This window comes from Prosopis cineraria, unplaced genomic scaffold, assembly GCF_029017545.1.
Source record: "Prosopis cineraria cultivar Desert tree isolate PC_DT_omini unplaced genomic scaffold, ASM2901754v1 PC847, whole genome shotgun sequence".
NCBI classification, from domain to species: Eukaryota; Viridiplantae; Streptophyta; class Magnoliopsida; order Fabales; family Fabaceae; genus Prosopis; species Prosopis cineraria.
In genome coordinates this window covers 19,381-40,599 of record NW_026556172.1, presented here as the reverse complement: position 1 = coordinate 40,599, position 21,219 = coordinate 19,381, and the positions used below count along the sequence as shown (strand labels likewise).

The 21,219-nt window shown below is 30.8% G+C and overlaps 2 protein-coding genes across 4 annotated transcripts; one reads left to right on the top strand and one right to left on the bottom strand.

Annotated features, from left to right (window-relative positions):
* Window positions 1–6,472: 6,472 nt before the first annotated feature.
* LOC129298554 (LL-diaminopimelate aminotransferase, chloroplastic-like) lies at window positions 6,473–11,319 on the top strand. Its single transcript, XM_054936973.1, has 10 exons — window positions 6,473–6,596; window positions 6,758–6,834; window positions 7,194–7,261; window positions 7,415–7,531; window positions 7,942–8,004; window positions 8,707–8,811; window positions 8,948–8,998; window positions 9,464–9,784; window positions 10,343–10,549; window positions 10,932–11,319. The coding sequence occupies exons 1-10, from the start codon at window positions 6,511–6,513 to the stop codon at window positions 11,223–11,225; spliced, it is 1,389 nt and encodes a 462-aa protein (XP_054792948.1). The 5' UTR covers window positions 6,473–6,510; the 3' UTR covers window positions 11,226–11,319.
* Window positions 11,320–11,641: 322 nt separating this feature from the next.
* LOC129298553 (uncharacterized) lies at window positions 11,642–15,313 on the bottom strand. Of its 3 annotated transcripts, none has more exons than XM_054936969.1 (2): window positions 15,160–15,313; window positions 11,642–13,685 (listed from the first exon to the last, which is right to left on the bottom strand). In XM_054936969.1, exon 2 carries the CDS (start codon window positions 13,529–13,531, stop codon window positions 11,774–11,776), a length of 1,758 nt encoding a protein of 585 aa, XP_054792944.1. In that variant the 5' UTR covers window positions 13,532–13,685; window positions 15,160–15,313; the 3' UTR covers window positions 11,642–11,773. The 3 variants fall into 3 exon arrangements, with proteins under 3 accessions (XP_054792944.1, XP_054792947.1, XP_054792945.1); XM_054936972.1 differs by lacking the exon at window positions 15,160–15,313 and adding an exon at window positions 14,556–15,103; XM_054936970.1 differs by lacking the exon at window positions 15,160–15,313 and adding an exon at window positions 14,175–14,485.
* Between the last annotated feature and the right edge of the window lie 5,906 nt (window positions 15,314–21,219).

Genomic DNA, 21,219 nt, shown 5'->3' with positions numbered 1-21,219 from the left:
TAATTAATGATCTCAAGGGGATCCCTCATTGTCATCTTTCCTAAACTCAAGACTGCAGTGCTAAGCAAAAAAATATGTTTTTCTAAAGACATCTAAATACCCCTTATATTGCTCAAAATAAAACCAAAAACTATTAAAAATAAGGGTGAAAATAAGCTAGATGAGTTAAACTTTGATCAAATATATCTACCACTCATATGGTAAGTCAAAATACCTGATTGTGACGTAAAGCATGTATAACAATTTGTAATGGTTCAAATCTAAACTACTTCCAATCTAACTTAACCTACAAGCTAATACCTCATTTGACATATGGAAAATAATTTTAATAAAAATAAAAATGAATATAGAGGTGGCTGGTCTAAATATCGAAATAGAGATGTATATAAATTTTAAAAATATATATGGTATGTGTTATGAAAAGAAAAAATATTTTGATTTAATATTAATGTGTAAAATATTAATGTTTAAAATATGAAAATACTAAAATGTCTCATAAAAAAAAAAAAATTTGCTCCACCATGAAATCGATGAACACAGGCAAAACCACACTAGCAACTGATTTTTCCGTCCAACATGCCATTCCTCAACAATCCAAAATAATCAACAAATTAGAAAAAATCAAGAAAAATTGATAACCACAAAAAAAAAAAAATCAAACACCACTATTGCAGAAAATCATGAGCGTTGTGGATTAAATGACTAGAATGGTCGGAGATTTGTGGAGGTCCGTGACTTGGTTGCTCAAATGCAGAAATCTGGAAGAAGATAGCATGCCATCGTCAAATCAAAGCCAGATCTAGAAGAAGATGAAGCACGCCGTCGTCGAATCAAGAGGCAGGTCTGGAAGAAGATTGAAGCAAGTCGTGGTTCGAGAGGCAGATCTAGAAGATGATGAAACACACTGTCGTCGAGTTTGGAAGAAGATCTGGAAGAATATGAAGCACGTCGTCTGGAAGAAGGGGAAGAAGACGAGGTGGAAGAGGGGTGGCATAAGTGGAAATCGACGAGGGAGAAGTGATGTAGGTTGATGGGAGTTGGCCGGCCCAATGACTTGATAGTGAGGTAGTCGATCTCCTCGCTGGGCTCTTCATCATCACTGTTGGTCTGTTCGACAGTGTTCTAGTGGAGGGGCAAAAGAGTCAAGGACCTAGCTTCCATGGAATTCTAGCCATTTTCATGGAGTCCGCTTGCTCCTCCTCATCTTTGCTCTTCCTTGTTCCTCTCTGCATCTAGGAGCAAATCTGGACCGTCAGATTTAATTCTTTTATTTTTATTTTATTTGATATTTAGTAAAATAAAGCATTTATAAAAGTTATAAAAAAAGTATTTATAATAATCTGACCACTAATTTAAATAGTCTAGATTTCTATAAATAAAATAAATTAATTTAAATAAAAATTTTAAAAAAAAATTATTCCTTCTTTAAAATAATAAGGTATTTTTTAAAGAATTAATATTAAAATGTAAAGTATTTTTAATATTTTGTTGTGTAATTATTGTCTTTTTTTTAAAGATCTCTATTAATAATATTTTTATATTTATTGTAAGGTATTAATAAGGATAAATATAGAAAATAGAGTTAGTTAAAAAGTAAAATAATTACTTTATTGAAGGGTGAGATTCAGTTAAAAATATTTTATATTTTTTAATAAAAGAGTTATAGTATTAAATTAAACTGTTCAAATTAAATCAATAATATCAAAACTAAAATAAGTAGATTTATTAAATATTTTATAAATATTTATTTCCTTAATATAAATATACAATTGTTTAGATTGTGCTATCAAATTTTTATTATAATATATCGTTATAAATTTTTATAAATATTTTTATTTAATAAATATAATTTAAAATAAAAATAAACCGTTTATATTTGATCCTAAGTGTAGAGGAGCAAAGATGCGGAGGAGTAAAGTTGACTGCCATTTTCATAGGTACGGACCATGAAAGCCAATTCTAACTTTTTTGGTGAACAGGGTTTTGGATTGAAACAAACGGCTTGTCTCCACTATTTTTTCTCTTCACTAACTAAAATAAAATATAAACTATTTAGATTTGGTACAGATTGAATTTAAATAGTTCAGATATAAAGTATTTATTTATATTTATTAAAATAAAAATTAAATTTTTATTAAATTTATTTATCACCAATCAAAACAATCCAATTTAAATTGAAGGTTCCAAAAGTTATAAGTATATCAAATATAATATAATAAAAATAAACTTTAAATTTGGATCATTCAATTTCACATGCACCAAATCTAAACAGCTCATATTTTTTTTAAAATAATAGAGAGGAAATTGAGAAGAATGGTAGTAAAGACAATCCAACTTCAAAACAAAATATGGCATACCAATAAGTTAAATTTGAATTTCATTTTCAATTCTATTTTCATTCTTCAATTTACTCATACCAACGAGATTTAAAGCTTTTTAATAAGCTAGTATATTAATTTTAAATATTCCAAATATGTTTAAAAATTATTAAAGTCTACATATAATATAATATATATATATTAAACTTAATCGATTTATTAATTATAATATATAATAATTAAGATAACTTATCAACTACAATACAATAATATAGTAATAATATTAAAATCAATATATAAATCTAATCTACTTGAAAACATAAATAGAAATAAATAAGAATAGATTGGTTAAAAATAAAATAATAAAATTGATATGTATGTAATATATTACATAATAATAATAGATAAAAATTTATATAATTAAAGTACTTGATTCCAATTAATCAAGACATGTATATTTTTTATAAATTATTGAATTTATAACAAATTTTTATTAATATTATGAATATATTAAAAATGTATTAATTTGATTAGATAAAAGATATTAAGTATATAAATTGACAAATATATATATAGATATATATATATATACTTGTTAGGCTTATAGGCTATGTTTTGTAAAAAGAGGTTTGACTTATTTAATTAAATAGGTCTAACGAACGACCTTAGCCAAACCTAGATTTTTTTTAATAAAAAATTAATGTGTAATTTTATCTTTAAACTATTCTCGAGGAATATTGACTCTAAACTATTCATCATAGTAATATGCTCATAAACTAATCACATCAGAGCGGTGTTGCCCTAATTGTTTTAATATCTATTACTATAACTAATGAGACATACTTTCTATGAGTTAAGATGAAATTTTGCTCCTAAATTATTCTCAAAAGAGCAATGTTGCCTTCACAGTTTAAAAATTATAAAAATAAATAAAATAATATTAATGTATATATAAAATAAATATAAAAAATTATAGTATGTTAATCAAATGTTGTAAATTAATAATGTTTTAAAATTATATTTTATAACTTGTCAAATATAAATAAATTTTGATTAAATTAAATATAAGTAGATTCAAAAGTATTTATTTTACACATATACTATTGACCGAAGCCATTATTAACAACTCAATTTGGACCAAAAAGCTATTTTTTCATAATTGATCTAAATTGGACAAGAGTTAAGATATTATTAAAGCCAGAAATCAAAGTTGAATAGGAAACCGGAGCCATTTTTAGAAAACCAAATAATTTTAAATATAATATTAAAAAAAGATTAATTTTTTTAAAAAATAAAAAAATTTAAAAATTGATCCTACTAAAAACTACCTTTATTTTTGAACAATTTATATATATATATACTATCTATGATTTGAGACTATTATTTTTTATAAAGATGTTGATAATTATAGGTGCAAAATTAAATACTTTTGAGTCTATTCATGTCTAATTTAACCAAGATTCACTTAGATTTGATAAATTATAAAATTATAATTTATATTTTTTATATTTATTTTTATATATACATTTAATATTCTTTTATTTAATATTATTATAATTTTATTTTTTATTTAATTTTATAATTTTTAAACAGTGATGACACCTTGCTTTCGATTTGATTAGTTTAGAGATAATATTACTACAATGAATAGTTTTAGGATAATATGCTTATTTGAGAATAATTTTTAAAAGTAAAATTATATCTTAACTTTTAATATAATAAATTAGGTTGGATTTAAAGGTAAGTTAGGCCATATATATTTCACAGGAGGATGGCTTATTTTCACATCTAGTTAAAAGGGTATGTGTGCAGTGTGCCACACTAGCAGCATGCATCTTCTAGTTGATTCTCTCCACTTCTTTTTTTTTCATTTCAGTCTATTTCTTTCATCTCAACTATTCATATTATTTTATTAAATGAATTTTTTTAAATTATAGAATTAATAAATAATTAAAGTGGGAAAGTAAGGGAAATGGAGGAAAAAAATGAAGAAGTTTCTCTTCCGTTACACATCACGGTCCTTATCCATTATTCAATATTTAATTTAAAAATAGTATGATCTCGAAACGAATTGCTTGCAGTGTTTTTATTTTCTGCGCCCAGGCTGCATTGTTCAACTAATAAAAATATTATATTTATAAAATTATTTTTTTGTTTTTATTTTATTCTCCAACCCAATTTCCAGAGACAGCCATGCCAGTTAATGAACTACTCACGCAAAAGAATACAGAAGCACCGCGAGTTCTTCACACGAATTCATTTCTTGAAAGCAACAATATATAATACTTCATTCAATTTTTATTATAAGAAACTTTTAATTATTTTACATGTATTAAAAATTATTTTTTATATCTTAAAAATAAGATATTTTTTAATTTTTTTATTGTAAAGAAGTGAGATGCATTTTTATTTTCACCCTTAATTTTTAAATAATAATATAACTATATTAAATACTTTTACATTAATAAAAAATGATAAAATTGGAAAAGTAATTTAATTATTATAAAATATATTATATTTTAAATTAAAGATGACTTTTAAAAAGTGTTTCATAAATAGGATTGAAGAGAGTATGAGAATATATACTTTAATATGACAGAAAAAAGGTTCAAATAAAATTGGAGGAGTGACTCGCAGATATATATGTATACTCCTCTGGATGTTTTATACAGCACCCATTAATTATTTATTAATTTTTTTAACCTTTATTTAATATAGATGTAGGAAAGTAGGAAATATTTTAAAGGATGCATTTAGCCAAAATTTTCATTCCTTTCCAATATAAAATGTAAGGCACTTTTTATCAGCTAGTGGCGGTTCAAAATTTAAGATATTTTGAAAAAGAATTTATAGTATTGGATTCTTTTTTTCCAAATACTCTTATTAATTATATTGTAAGGAGAGAGTAAGAAATTAAAGATAATTAATATAAATTAATTTTAATTAGAAGGTAATCTTAAAAATAGTAATAATACTTTACCATTTAAATTATACAAAAAATTATATTAACTTAATGTAAGGAAGTTTATCAAAGGTGTAATATATAAATATATATATATATATATATATTTAACTGGAGGATTTTTTTTTGGCAAAGATTTAATTGGGGGATGAGGGTACCTTAATTTTTAGATAAAATTAATGATAATGAATTTTACATTTTTTCTATGAAAACTTATAGATAGAACCATAAATTATAGTTGTAGGCGTTCACGGAATTTTAAAAATGAGGTATGATTTGACTTTTTGAGAAGGGAACATGACAATTAAGGATCCCAAAGATCAATTATAATTAGGAATTTCAAATTATTAAAATCACAATAATAAATCATGATTCTTATTTAAAATTACTAACATATACTATAAGTTTATAAAATTGATCTCACTTAGAAAATTTTAAGAAAATATATTACTGAAATTATTATAATGATTTAAACTATTGTTAATTTTAAGTGAGAAAACTAAGATCTACACTTAAAAATAGTTTGTTTTCTAGTATAAAATTAAAATTTACTTGTAAAATTTTTGAAGGCACTTTGTAAATATAGTATAGTTACTTGAAAATTTACTTTTGAGTATGAAATCAATCACCTATGAATTTTTATATTTGATAATATATAAGCAAATCACTTATAAAATAGAAAAAAAGACATTGTTGAAATTATTATCATAGGTCTACATTATTATTAATCTCAATTGAGAAAATAAGAATCTCAAGTATTATAGACTGAAACTATTAAAATTATTATTATGGATTGGAGCTATTACTAATTTCATTTTCAAGTATAAATCTTAGTTTTTTAATTAAGATTAACAATAGTTTCAATTCATAATCGTAATTTCAGTATCTCAAAATTAATTTTAAAAACATATATTTATAAGCTAATATATGTTTTTAATTTCAAGTAAAGATTATAGTATTTCAATAATTTAGGATTTTTAATTGTAATTAACAGTGTTGTAGGGTTTTTAATTGTCATTTTCCTTTCTTTCTTTCTTTCTTTCTTTTTTTTTTTTCGGATTTTAAATGTGATTCATGCATATAGCAAACGAGCACGGTCCCAAAACACGTCCAATAGACGTCATTTCCCCTTTCGAAAAGTTATCAAGAGACGTGGGCTGCTAAAATTACGTTACTATAAATAGAGAGATCACAGCACCACTATGGCCTCCGGAAATCCGTCATTCGAGAATGTCTGTGATCCTTAACCCCACGGCTACTCCACTCTATTCTTCGTCTTTCTCTTCTTTCTTGAATCATTCGAACTTCAATACGCGGTATTTCGCTTCTGATTCTCATTTCATTTCTCGTCATTTGTTTGCTTGTCAAGAGGAATCAAACTAACCAGAAAAAGCCTACGTTGGGTATTGATTAAACTTTGTGCAACTTTCTTCTGTTTAAACTTAAGTTTTTGTTTTTCCTTCTCTGGCTATTTCAGAAGTCAGAATGTCTCTTCGCCAGCGAAAAGCCTGGGTGTATGTAAATGCGTTGCTGCACCCCAAGAATCGCAGACTGGTACCCTGAAGCCTTTTCTATTTTGTAGCTTTCTCTGCTTCCCTATATCAATGTGATTATGAAGTAATTGCATGCAGATGCTTCTTCATTTCTTTACTCTGTTACTGACTTCTGGGATTGAACCCCATGCTATAAGTTCGAGTACTTGTGTTCTTGATGAATAGGTCCAGCCAGCAATCCTTCTAGTTGAAAGTTTAACTATATAATTGCTCCCAATTTTTTCTTTTCAGTCTTCTCTGTCGAAATAATCGACTATTTAGTTACTAGAACTTCTTGGAGAAATGTATATAAAGCATGTGTAAACAAATGATCTTCGTTGTCTAGAATTTAAGATGATTCCTCCCCTTGTCATGTCGAAGGCTACAGGACTAATGTCTCTCGAAATGCAAACATGGCTAAACTTCAAGCTGGTTATCTCTTTCCAGAGGTCTGTAATGCCACGGCATATTTTTTGCTTTTATACCAGAATTTTGAAAATTAATTTATCTCATTTGACTCCAATATGATATGTAACATGGCGCTTTCCAACTTTTATTTTAGTTGAATGAATATTTATCCTCAATTTTACTGTGGAGAATAGGTTGCGAGAAGAAGATCTGCACTCTTGCTAAAGTACCCTGACTCAAAAGTGATAAGCTTGGGAATTGGTGATACTACTGAACCCATTCCTGAAGTCATAACTTCTGCAATGGCAACGGTACAGCTTTTGATTATATGAAGTTGATGCTTCATTGAACTCTGTTTTCTTTTTATAAGCGACTGCTTTTTTCTATTAAAGTTGGAGCTTGTTCAATAATTATGTGTGGATCATAGAAGTAGGTTAAGTCAAGTAATTGTCAAGTGCTTCTTTTCATTGTGCTAACTCTACTTTCTCAGCAGCAAGGACTAGTATAATCCCTTCCATTCTTTATTGATTCTGTTCGAGTATTTTTTTTTTTTTTTTCAGATTGTAATTAAGTTTTGAAATTACTTGTGATATAGGTATGCTGTATACAATGTTCCTATTTGATTCAAGAGAAAACACTTATGATATGTGATATTTTTGTTACTCAAATAAAACCAGTGCTTTTCCTGTTGCTAACTGAGCGTCAAAGTATTTTTCCTCAGAAAGTAAATTCATTAGCTACCATCGAGGGTTATAGTGGTTATGGAGCATACGAAGGTGAAAAGGTATGTCACATTGACTTGATCTAGAGGCATTATCAGTGCTTTTTCTTACATATCAAATGCACGTTGTGGCCATGCCAAGATTTCTATTCATGCTGATAGTTTGGGAAGACCAATATTTCTCTCATTTTCAGCTAAACACATCCCATGCATTATTATCTGGTGTAAATTAGGGCATTATTTTTTGAAGTGTCAAGTGAAAAATGAGTTTATAAAATAAGCATGCTTCTTATCCAAAAAATCTTTTGGCAAGAAATTTTATAAGCACTTGGTGAATTTAAACTCAAGTTTTGATTATCTAAAAAAACGGAAAAATAAGCTCAAGTTTTGTCGATGGCTATTGAACTTGTGCCTTAATGTGTTTGGAAGTTGTGTATTCCACCATAAATTCTCACTTAAACCAAGAAAAAAATTAGCAAAGCATCTGGATTTCTTTTGAAGTTTTTAATATCATTTGTTTTCTCTGATCATAAAATTGCTCTGATATAGCTAGAGAACATTATCATTGTACAGTAATTGAACACAAATACAATCCTACGGGCAAGTCTTATTGTTTGTTCTTTCAGGAACTTAATAAGATAAAGATGGAAGGCATTTGATAATGGAATCATATAGTCACCCTATTTAGATTTTCATTTAAGTTGAAGCGTATATTAAAGAAATTTATATTATTTGAAGAGTGACAAGTGTTTCTAATCTATGCAGCCATTAAGAAGGGCAATTGCTTCAACATTTTACACTGATCTTGGCATAGAGGAAGATGATATATTTGTCTCAGATGGATCAAAATGTGATATATCTCGCCTCCAGGTTTGATTATGATTTTACTTTTTCTTCCCCTTGTCAATAATTTACTTTCTTAACATGGTCGATGTTAATGGGGAGCTTTCAACAGTGACTAAGTTCTTTCTAATTGCAATTAGTTCTTTCACTATTATTTCTACAGGTTGTCTTTGGCTCGAATGTGACGATGGCAGTGCAAGACCCATCATATCCAGTATGTTATGCTTTGCTTTTAAATATGATCTCATTAACAGTTGCTTATGCATGCCATTTCTGCTTTTAACATGGTTTTATTCTTTACCATTGCCCCATTGTTGCTCCATACTGGTGCTGACTGATTTCAGTTCGTTCATTTGGTTGTCATGCTCTTTGATGCAATGGAAAATGGTTTGATTAGCCATTGTCTACTTTTTTATTTAAAAAAAAATCAGGAAGAGCTTGAAATTTTACTGTTCTTGATTTGACTAGAAAAAACCATTGTATAAGAAAAACAGCTCTTGATTTGAAAACATGACACATGTAAACATGTGGTAATTATTGGTGTCTCTGGTTCACAAACTTCGGCGGGAATCATTTTTATATTCTTCTGCAGTCCTCTCGGTCCTGATATGCTGTATAAATGATTGCTGACAAAATAACTTGTGGCTGAATTTTACATATGTTTGAACTCTTGATGCAGGCCTATGTAGACTCAAGTGTTATTATGGGTCAGACTGGCCAATACCTGAAGGATGCTCAGAAGTATGGAAGCATTGAATACATGTGGTGTAGTCCTGAAAATGGTTTCTTCCCTGATTTATCCTCTGCTTCAAGAACGGATATAATATTTTTCTGTTCACCAAACAATCCTACTGGTGCTGTAGCAACAAGGGAGCAACTAAGCCAACTAGTTCAGTTTGCTAAGAATAACGGGTCAATAGTAGTGTATGATTCTGCATATGCAATGTATATATCAGATGACAGCCCACGCTCCATCTTTGAAATTCCAGGAGCCAAAGAGGTCTGTGTATAATTAACAACTAATTCTCAAAGGCTACCGAGCTTTATGTTCAATCTTATCCCCTCTTTCTTATAATTTCTCACATTGTGATTTATCAACATGTTACATAGTTCTGATTATAAAATATTAATTGGTTATCATAGAATGCATTGGATGGACTCTTATTGTCATATTCCAATTGAGTTGTGCTTGTTGCTGCATTATCTAAAACTTCAAATTTTTTTTTTTGGACCACAATCTAGACCTTCAAATTATAACAGCGTAGGCATACTTGCTTTGTGTTTTTTGTCTCACGGTTGTGTCCACCATATTACTTTAGCAGCTTGGTTGTTAATCACCTTTATAAGGAAAATTCTTAAACATGATGGGATAATGGTGTCTAGCAAGAACTCCATCGAAGAAACTATTGGCCAAATAGTTTGTAGAAGATGGCTTAGGCTTTTGTTGTAGGCTAATATGTAATAGGGTTCAGTCAGCAAGCTGTTTCTAACCTTGAATACCTGGTCTGGTAGATTTCTGTGTCATAATGTTGTGTATGGAACCTTGTTGGCATTGCAGGTTGCGCTTGAGACTGCATCATCTAGCAAGTATGCCGGATTCACTGGAGTTAGACTAGGGTGGACTGTGGTTCCAAAGCAGTTACTGTTTTCTGATGGTTTTCCTGTTGCCAAGGATTTCAGCCGAATTATAAGTACTTGCTTCAATGGGGCATCCAATATTTCCCAGGCAGGTGGTCTGGCTTGCCTTTCACCAGAAGGCCTCAAGGTCAGTTATTATTTTTGCGCCAGTTTCTGAAGAAAGAATGCTACATAATTTAGCTAGTATGCTAATTTTGCTGAAAACGTTACATTTTGTATACAATTCTTTATACACTAGGGAAAAAATTACCACTCTCAAGTCTCACCCAATTAAAAAGAAGATAAAACAACAGGTTTGCCATGTCATATAGCACGATCCTTTGTAGCTAATGACAAACTGTTATAGCTTGCCTTATCAAGGAAGAAACAGAACTTGCTTGAAAATTTTGTGGGTTCTGAGGTGACCCTTGTTTTTCAATTACTTGGAGCACAAGGGAAATCTGGTTCAGCCTTTTGTAGAATACTTCTTGGGAGAAGTTACGCAATATACTCGCTAAATTTGGATGCAGGCTATGAAAGAGGTCATAGGATTTTATAAGGAGAATGCCAACATAATAGTGGAGACATTTGAATCTCTTGGTTTTAAAGTATATGGAGGGAAAAATGCACCATATGCGTGGGTCCATTTCCCTGGACGGGGCTCATGGGATGTTTTCAACGAGATCCTTGAGAAGGCCCCTGTGGTTACAACCCCTGGCAGTGGTTTCGGACCTGGTGGCGAAGATTTTATCCGGGTAAGCGCGTTTGGTCACCGGGAAAATATTTTGGAGGCCTGCAGAAGATTGAAGGAGCTATACAGTTGAACTTAAGTTATCTCATTGGTTTCAAGCTTAACTCTCTCTTGAAATAATATCTTATAATGCGTTATGAATGGTTATGTATAAAAGTTTATCCTTATTATGTTTCTCTGCATTGCTTCATTCTGCACTTGGACGTTCTTGTGTTCTACTTTTGAGTGTGATATTTGCCATGCCCAAGTATCCTGGCAACATGCGAGGCCTACATATAATGCGTGCGCGTTGTATCAGACAATCATGTTTGAACCCAATCCTTATTCACGGGAATAGTTCCTGAATCTTAAAAACTTGTTGGCCAAGACAAACGAATCATACTTCTTGTAACAAAGGCACTTGGGAAGATATTTTAACCCTCTTATTTCATTCTTGACATATTCCATCTCCATTATGGCTTTTGATAACAAACCTGCCAATCTTCAAAGTTACTTTAGTTTACACATGCAGATTGATTAAAATGGAATAACTTTCTTACATAGCCAAAGTAATGCGTATATCGTTAAACTTGCGTCCCTAGAAGCTAACCATGCTAGTCCAAGTGACCCAAGAGTACAAAGTCAGACACCTAAAACTGTTCTACTATTACTAATCTCCGCTTTGCACGTTGTCTTGTAATGTCCAGTTTGATTACACCGACTACAATGCACTGTATGCTTCTCTCGATTAAGGTCCTCAACACAAATTCTTTTCTTCTCAGGGCGCCCTGGTGGTCGCCGAGATTTTGGTGGCCGTACAACTAGGGTTTTGTCATCAATGGAAGCCTCATCTGTTTTTCTCCATTCAAGTTTCTCAGGGATTGGATATATTTCCTCTGCATAGGTCTCCCTGTAACTAGCAGCAGTAAAACACTTCTCACTAAAAGCATAGACATCCTTTCTACATGAGATCAGAGCTGCAACAGCATGAGAACACGGTATTCCATATAGCTGCCAATCACGGCAGGAACAGCTACGATTACCAATATTTACAATATCTGAGCGATCAGCCGAGAGAACTTCAAATTCCACTTCATCTGATCTAAGGACTTGATATGTGGACGCACAACTAATAGCTTCGATCATTCGTTTCTCAGCAGATGGAGCGAGTACAGAGAACCATGAACTGCTCTTTAAACGCCTGTCATCAAACTCAGTCTTAAGCTTGTTATGAATCCGCTCAATCACCTGAATGATTGGCAATTCCCGGGCTTCAAAGATCCATCTATTGAACTGTTCAACGTTAGAGGACAAATGACCATATCGTGATCCTTCAAAATGTACTAGGGACCATTCAGAAGGGTGAAATTGCTGTAACCATTTAGCAGCTTCAGGAGAAACCTCCTCTATTTCAGCCATTTTTTCTCTAAAAGCAGAGGTTGTGGTGGCATATGCTGCCTTCCACAGAAGTTGGACAAGCCTAGAATTCTTGAACTCTTTGCCAATACTTTCACTTAAGTGACGCATGCAGTATGCATGAGAAGAATTAGGGAACTTCATTCTTACTGAATCCATAATACCTTTCTGTCCATCTGACAAAAATATAATTGGTGGTATAGTTTCAGTATTCACCTCAAGCGTCTTGTGCAAGTGGGACAAAAACCAAGTCCAGCTTTCATCGTTTTCAACATCAACAACACCAAATGCAAGTGGGAACAACCCACCATCAGCATCAAATGAAGTTGCTGAAAGGAATGTGCTAAGATATTTGCTTTTCAGTTGGATAGCGCCAAGTCCAACAATGGGCAAACAACCATTCAGGAAACCATATATGGATGCATAGAAAGAAACAAAAAGCCTCTGAAAACGGTTATCTGCACCTGCAGTAAATACCTCTGCAAAACTTCCAGGATTAGTATTCTTTATCTGCTCACAATACGAAGGAAGTAGGCAATATCCTTCTTCAGAGGAGCCATATATTGCAGCAAGACCACGTTCCTTTGCACGCCAAGCTTGCTTATATGGTATTGTTATCCCATATTGTTTATGGATGTCATGTAAAATATCTTTTGGTTTGTAATTGATATTATCTCGCAATCTTTCCTCGATAAAACTCACAATCCAGTCAACAGAAGCCTGGTGGTGCCCATTATGTGCATTTCTCCCACAAGTATGTGTCCCCTCAAGACTTCTAATGGTAAAGGTGGGGGCATTAGGGAGCTTGACAGCACGAATGCGCCATGGACAGCCATCTGATGCACACTTAGCAAAGTAACGAATCAGGTCACTTTTAATGATATGAAGCTCAAAATGCTGTGCAATGGCTGCTTCTTTAATTGCATTGCGGAATGCTTTAACGTCAGGGAATTCTTGACCAACAGCAAATGAGTGATCTTCCATGCAGTGGAGTTATGGGTGCAAACTTCGATGAAGTACACATCAACCACTCAAACCTCTTCCCTCAGATGGGAGGAAAAAATAAGAAGGCCATTTTCTCTACTATATTGGCAAATGTAACCAGCCACAGTAAAATAAGCTTTCTCATGTAAACAACCTGCAATAATTCACCATATAACATTATCAAAATACATCAGAACTACTTCCAAGGAAGAAAAAATTCTAAAAGTTAATCGACTGAACAGGATTCTACAGAAAAAGATAATAAATAGTAACTTCTTAAGCAAATTGTTACATCATAAACACGAAGGTATAAACAATTTCAGATACCAACACAACCACAGTCCACAGGAACAAGTTTCTGAAACAGAAACTAAAGAGAAGTAAAGACTTAAGTTTAAATGACAGGCTTCAGTGGGACTAGCAGTCTACATGCATGGAATTGCAATTTGTAACTTGAATGCCATATAAATGGTTCTCAGCCTATGCAGATAGAGAAATTCATAGGGAGCTGTCATAGATCCATGCACACCCAAAATGAGAAGAAACATTTCATATCAACAGTTGATCAGTCAATGGCAACCAGCAGAACAGAAAAATGAGTATTCTATTTGCTTTCAGTGTCTAACGTGGGTTTACCACTCACCGCTGGGGTTGTGTTGTGAACCAGAAAAGAAGAGTGAGAGCACAAAATGCAAACTCATAGTTCATGTGACATGGAAAAGGAGCTAGAATTTAGCAGAATAAAAAATTAAAATAAAAAATCATGAGCTTAGATTGCATTTTGCCTCTAACCCATTGAGTATAATCTGATAAGTTCGTATAAACCAAACGGGTGTATGGCAGATGACATGGTTCAAAACTCAACAAACATACTGGTCTACTCATATGCCAGGGTTTCAGCAACAGTATAAGAGTCTACTTTAAAAGTAATAGGATAATCAAAACTTAATTTGCTAGTACATAGCTGTCAAAGATATTATGCATCTCAAACACGTCATAAAAAAGTAGTACGAATTCAAAGTACCGTGAGATAAATTTGTACTATTAGTGCAAGCAGGCCATCCCGCAGCCATATGACACTCAATAAAAAAGAGTAATAAGAGCAATGCTGGTTGGACTTTCAGACGAGAAGAACAATCGTCCTTTTTGAAGTACACTTGTTTGTCAGTTATCACTGCCAAAATGTTGCCAAAGGAAATTAAACTAGTATAGCTGAATCACGTTTATTGCAACTTCTAACTATTGTCTTGTTGCAAGATCGAGAGAGCTGAAGAAGACAACTGGAAAAGGGAAGGGGGAACCAATTTTGTCGAAACAGACATGTGTTGATGGCGAACGTCTGCAATAGAATGCTACTAAAGGAATACTATATATATTTTAAGCAGTTGCAATTATGTAAACGTTAAAATGACAAAGAAAACAAAGACCCACACAAAGGGGAAAATTCAGTTGAACTTGAAATTTAAAAGAGCCAAGAGAAAATCGTTCAACACAAATCCGTGTTATGCGGAATAAATTCAAACAACAAACATCAGAATTTGGTGATTGCATCCAAAATCCGTAGCTCGTTTATTGAGAAAACCAGCAAATCGCAAGAGATTTTGTCGCATAAAAAATGTTATAATTACCTGAGTATTAGCAGAGATGGCTTCTCACAGACCGAAGGAGGCGGATCCGAACACAAACTGCGATGCCATATCAGTGGATGAAGAGAAAATCAGATAGAGACACAGACAGGCAAAGAAAGAAGCTGATGAACATCCTGGGTATTCTTGCGAAAGATTAGGGCTGATTTGGGTCACTCGAGGGTGTTTTCGTCATTCCACAATTAAAGAGAGATAAACATGATCTTGAAAGGTGAAACGTCGATGTTGTGCCGATTTAAGAAAATTTTTATTTCTATACGGTCTTTCTGTAATTTTTCACAAATCCTGAACAAAAATCTATTCACATGGACCTTGAGTTCTTTGAAAAGCGTAAGGGCATTTGAGCTTGCTAATATTGTTGTTTAGGTAGAATTGATTTGCAAACATGACTTTTTTGTTTTTAGCAAGTTGATTGAAACTAGAGCTAGAACTCAGAAATAAGTTACAAACACAAACAATTCGACTACTCATTTAAGATTGGACCTTGAAAGTTGGGATTTTTTTTTTTAGTATAAACAAATTTTAGGTCAAATTTTCGATTCCAAAACAGTAAGTTTAGACTCTAACTACTCATTTAAGTTTTTTTTTTTACATCAAATTTTGAATAATTGTAAATTTTAATTTGTCCATGTAATTAGTTGCATGGTTTTATGCCCAATGATAATATTTTACTTTATATTTTGTCATTTGATTTATGTATTTCTTACTTTTTGATTAAAACACAAGAATGACACAAATTGGTAATTATTTATTCAAAATGATGAAAATGAAGACATTGATGTTGTTGAGATAGTACCTCCATCTCAAGCAATTGCCTTAGTGGCGGTGACAAGATCTTAGATTGTGGGGTACAATATTTTAAAATTAATAATTTAAAAATAATATAAGTTTTACTTGAAATGTAAAATGTATTTTTTTATATATAAGTTTTACCCATTTATAATTGTGTGTATTAATTAATAAATATGAGTTATTCTGTTATTAATATATTTATCTCATTCTATAATTACATTTTATAAGAGAGGGCTTCAATAGGAGTAAAAAGAAGGAAGAGTTGGCTGAAATTTTTAATAAATAACATATTTTGTACACTTTTATTTTATATTTTTGACTATATTTCATTGGTTTAGGCCCTTATATTCATGATTTTAACATTAAATTTGATCATTTGCTCATTTTCATTGAATTTTGACATTAAAAGCATTTTAGTCATTTAGTACATTTTATTAAAATTAAATATTTTTAATTTAAAATTTTAATTTCTTAACACATTTTATTACTTGAGTAATTTTTATTTTTATTTTCAAAACTTTAATTAGTTCAATTGCATAATATTAATTTAGTTTTAGTTACTTTGTGTGGTTTGAGAAATTAATGGGCCAATTTAGTAATTTTGTCTTTTTTTTTTATTTTAAATCAGTTTTTTGACTTTTCAGAAAAGAAGAAAACGCAGAAACAGAATCAGGCACACGTCAACATGTTCTCAGTGGAGCCATTCACGAAAGAGGAGGGAAGGACAAAAACGAAGAACGGGAACAGAGGCACGTGTTCATCACGCATGCCCATCACTCATTTCGACCTCTCCTCTCTGTTGCACGAGTTTGTGGCACAGGATTGCTCATTTTCCTCGGTCCAAAGATCTCGGACGCTCATCTCACAGCTTGACCACCACACGCCACAGAGACGCAATCGCTCATCTTCTTTTCTCGGCCACCGCATGCACGGACGAGACAGAAATCTTCTTTCGCGTCATCGCTCATCCTCTCTCAGTCCCAGTTCGGCCAGGGAGATTCATCACACTCGAACGCACAGCTCTCTTGGTTTCAGCCTGTCGCACGCCATTGCACATCTCCCTCAGGTTCAGTTCTTCGCACTCTACTGCAGATTCTTCACTCAGTTTCCAGTTCACTCGCATGTCATTCACTCACGGATTTGTCAAGCAAGCATCCATGGCAGCTCTTCACGGACGTTTTCTTCGATCAGTCATTGACGAGGACGAGATGAGTGGCTGAATTTTTTTTTAGAGTTCTTCTGAAACTTTCACTTGAGTTTGTTTAGTTCGTTTCGTTTTTGTCTTGCTGTAACTCACTTATTGTTGCAATTGATTTGATGATTTAGTTTTTAATTGATTTCATTCCTTAAGAGATTTAGATGCTATAAATTAACTTTTTAATTAAATGATGTATGCTATATATTTGAATTTATATTTTAATAATTATTATTGTGTAAATGCTAATATGACAAATTCTTGTGATGATATATGAATCATTTAGCTTCTATTTAGGTTTTAGATTAAAGTTAATTACTTAATTCTTGATTGATTCTAAGTATTAGAATATGGTCAAGAAAAGTGTGTTAGTCTTAGTCTAAACCACAATCACCTAGTCTTAATGGTAATTAAGCATTTTAGTTAATGTCAAATGAGTTGCAAGAATTGAATGAATTAAATTTAAGCTTCTATTATGGTAAAAGTGGATTCAAACCTTGGACAATTTACTTGTTTGTTCAGCTAAATCAATTTCACTTCATTCCACATTTTTTCTTTAAAAATTCAAAAATCATAAGCACATTTAACCTTGAATTTTCTTTTCAAAACCAACATTATTTTTAACTTATAAAAATGGTTTATGAATTGTCATTGGTTGCTTAAACTTGCTCTCTTGGGATAAAAATAACCTTAGGTGTACTCCACTACATTCTAAAGTTTGACACAATTTAAGGCTTTTCAAATTTGAAGGTCTTCAATTTGTATAGCCCTTCCCGTTTCTTTTTGGAATTATAACGAATTATTGCATAAATATGACAACTTAGGGACATGTGTTATTTTGATTCACTTATATGACATTGTTAATTGTGGGTATCTCAACTTAGGATATGGTGACTGTGATGAAATTTTTGTAGAGGGCTGCAATATTAGTGCAAGTAATATTATCATGTTGTTTGTGTGTTTAAATGGCCAAGAGGATTGTGTTACATGGACGATGCCGACCCTCTAATTTATTATGGAAACGGGATATTTAATGGCCAATTCATGATTTAGGTATAATTATTATTGTATGACTAGTTAATCAAGTTGATTGTGGTCTATTTAAATTAGTTTAAGTGATTCCTAGGTTATTGGCACCAAGTTAAAGGATTTGGACACCGTTATGTGTTTTTTGAATGGAAAATGAATAAATTTGTGTTTAGGTGTCTAACTTTTAAATGGTAAAATATGTGGGTATGCAACTAGTGCCAATAACTAGAAAGTTTAATGAGCTACATTTGAATGCTTGAATCCTTTAATTGAATGTTGAATGGCAAAATGACACACTTCAAAAGTTGGCCGAAGGTGCTGTCATGATAGTTCATGACAGCAGTAGTGAACCACAGTGCACTGCATAATCAGAGGATTCTCCTTAATAGATGGAGCATTTTGGCAAATGTCCAAATTGCTTTCTTTTGTTTTGCACTTGTGTAAATTAGTATTTCTATGCTTCTGCCACTTTGTTTTATTTATTTTAAATTATTATTTGAGTTCAAACATTTTTTTAAAGAAGTTTTATTGAATCCCAATCTTTTAAACTATTTTTAACCATTGAGTTGTAATAATTTTATATAAAAAATTTAATTAATCCTGACTATCATAATGGTGTTTTATACTTGTGTGTCATGTTCTAGTAATATGAAACTAGACATTACACATTTGCCCCTATTAAATTCTATATAACACATGGCTTATGATCGCCCTGCTCTTGAAGGGTCAAATATTTTATTTTTGGATAGCAAAGATGAGGATTGATGAAGATTTCATAATGTATTTGCAATTTAGACTTTATAATATTTTAAAGCTTGGATTTGTATTACTCAATGTAGAATTTAAAATACTTTAATTTGATCCTTTAAAACTTGGATTTGAATTTAAATATGTATTGTAATAATGTGAAACTTACCATTAAAAAAAGGTAGAGGTATATTTTTATTCTTAAAGTATTTTTTGATAAGCACTTAGTATCCAAAATTATTTGGTGTAGTATTTTTCCTTCTAAAATAATCAAAATGTAATATTGTTTACCACGATGCAAAATAATACATGCTGACTATTATTATGATATGAGAACATGTAATTTGAGTATCTAACAGATGTTTATGATTATTTAACATAAGAGTGAAGAATGTTACATTTTAATTATTTTAGGGGTGAAAATGTTATACTAAATATTTTAAGATTTTGGTACCACTCAGAAATACTTAAAAGCAAAAATATACATTTATCCTTAAAAAATTATATTAAATATTATGTGGGTTTTGCAAGTCTAACTATGAACCCGATTAATTAAAGCCACACTCTAGGAAATGGCAAAAGTAAGGGGAACAAGGTTTTTGGCCCTAAGTTACAAGTTAAGCTGACCTATTTCTTAGCTCTAATTGAAATTGAGGCTGGTTAAAAGTACTTCCAAAATTAATTGAGTTCCAAATCATGATTTTGAAATTTCTTATTCAAACACTTTCAATTTTTTTAAATTTCATTTGGTATAATTTTGTTCTCTATTTAAAAATTAATTCTCAGCATTTAAGCATTTTTTATTTTCTTCCATCTTTATAATTGATTTTAAAAAATTATTCAAACATATTTAATTATCAAAATCAATTTCAAAAAATGTTATCAAAATATTATCATGTTTTGTTAATCAATTTTTCTATAATTAATATTTGACAATTGAAATTAAAAAACACCCATAATTTCTTTCCCAACCATGGTTCTATGCTTAAACATGATTGAAAAAACATGTTTGGTTAAAGTTATTAGGCCTCTTTGGTTTTGTACTTTTGCCAAATCTAATAAATAGTTGAATCTCCTAAATATATTTTTGTCAAATGTAAATTAAAATTCAAACAGAAACTCTAATGTGGTTTTGAAATTTGTGTTGTTAGTAACCATTTTCAACAAAACGTGATTTATGCTTCATCAGCATGGTTTTCAGCCTCTCAACCATCAACATATAGCCTGTTTTTCTTATTTGCTTCACATATGAGAATCTCAGAGCGTGTTTGGTTTCTATTTCCATGTTTTGTTTTTAAAACTTGTTTTATAATACAGTTTTCAGAATTATTTTTTAAAACAAAAAAAATCTGTTTAGTTATGTTAATTTAAAGACAGTTTTAGAATTAAAAATAGATTAATAATAATAGTTATAAGCAGTTAATGATTTTTATTTTTTTTATAGAAATGGGTCAATGTAATTGTAATTTCTAATAATCAAATATATTATATTTTGAAAATAAGAAACATAAAACAAAAAAAAATTGAATTTGTTTCTATCTTTTGTTTTTAAAAACAAAAGATGGAAATAGCTTTGAAAATAATTAAATTGAAAATACTAATCCTACCAAGTTTTTAAATTTTTCTGTTTTCAAAAACAAAAATAAATTTTAAAAACAGAAAACAAATAGACCCTTATACTACAAAAAAAGATTAAGCACAAAACCAATCCTATTTATTAATTTTATCTTCACATTCGGACTTTGGACATGGTCACTTTATGTTGGTGGAATAAATAAGAAAATATGATATATTAGTAGTTTAAAGAAAACCAATCCTTTTTATTCAATTTTGACTTTAAAAATTAATTTTAAAAACCTTCGAATGTTGAATTATTTTCAAATAATATCTTTTATTTTTAAAATAAGAAAGAGATTATTGAGCTTTGATTATTCAAGAAATAAGCTATTAATATCTTTTTTAATTAAGAAAATAATACCAACGCAAAACATACAGACCTCTTGATACCAAACTTAAAATATGCAATTTTTTTTTTGTCTGGAACATAATTTGATAGTTATTGAATTGTATAAATCATATAACTTCCACTGAGCTAACTTTTTAAAGAAAAAATAATAATTTTATGACAAAATAATATCCAAATAAAATCCCAAATTTGCCCAGTTCGCGAGCCCTTTTGGTGGGTGGCTCACTAGCGATGATGGCGTTTAAAAAAGGAATGACCTGGTCGCAAATCTTCACACACCGTTAGGTGCTCCTCAGAAGTCAAAAAATATTTC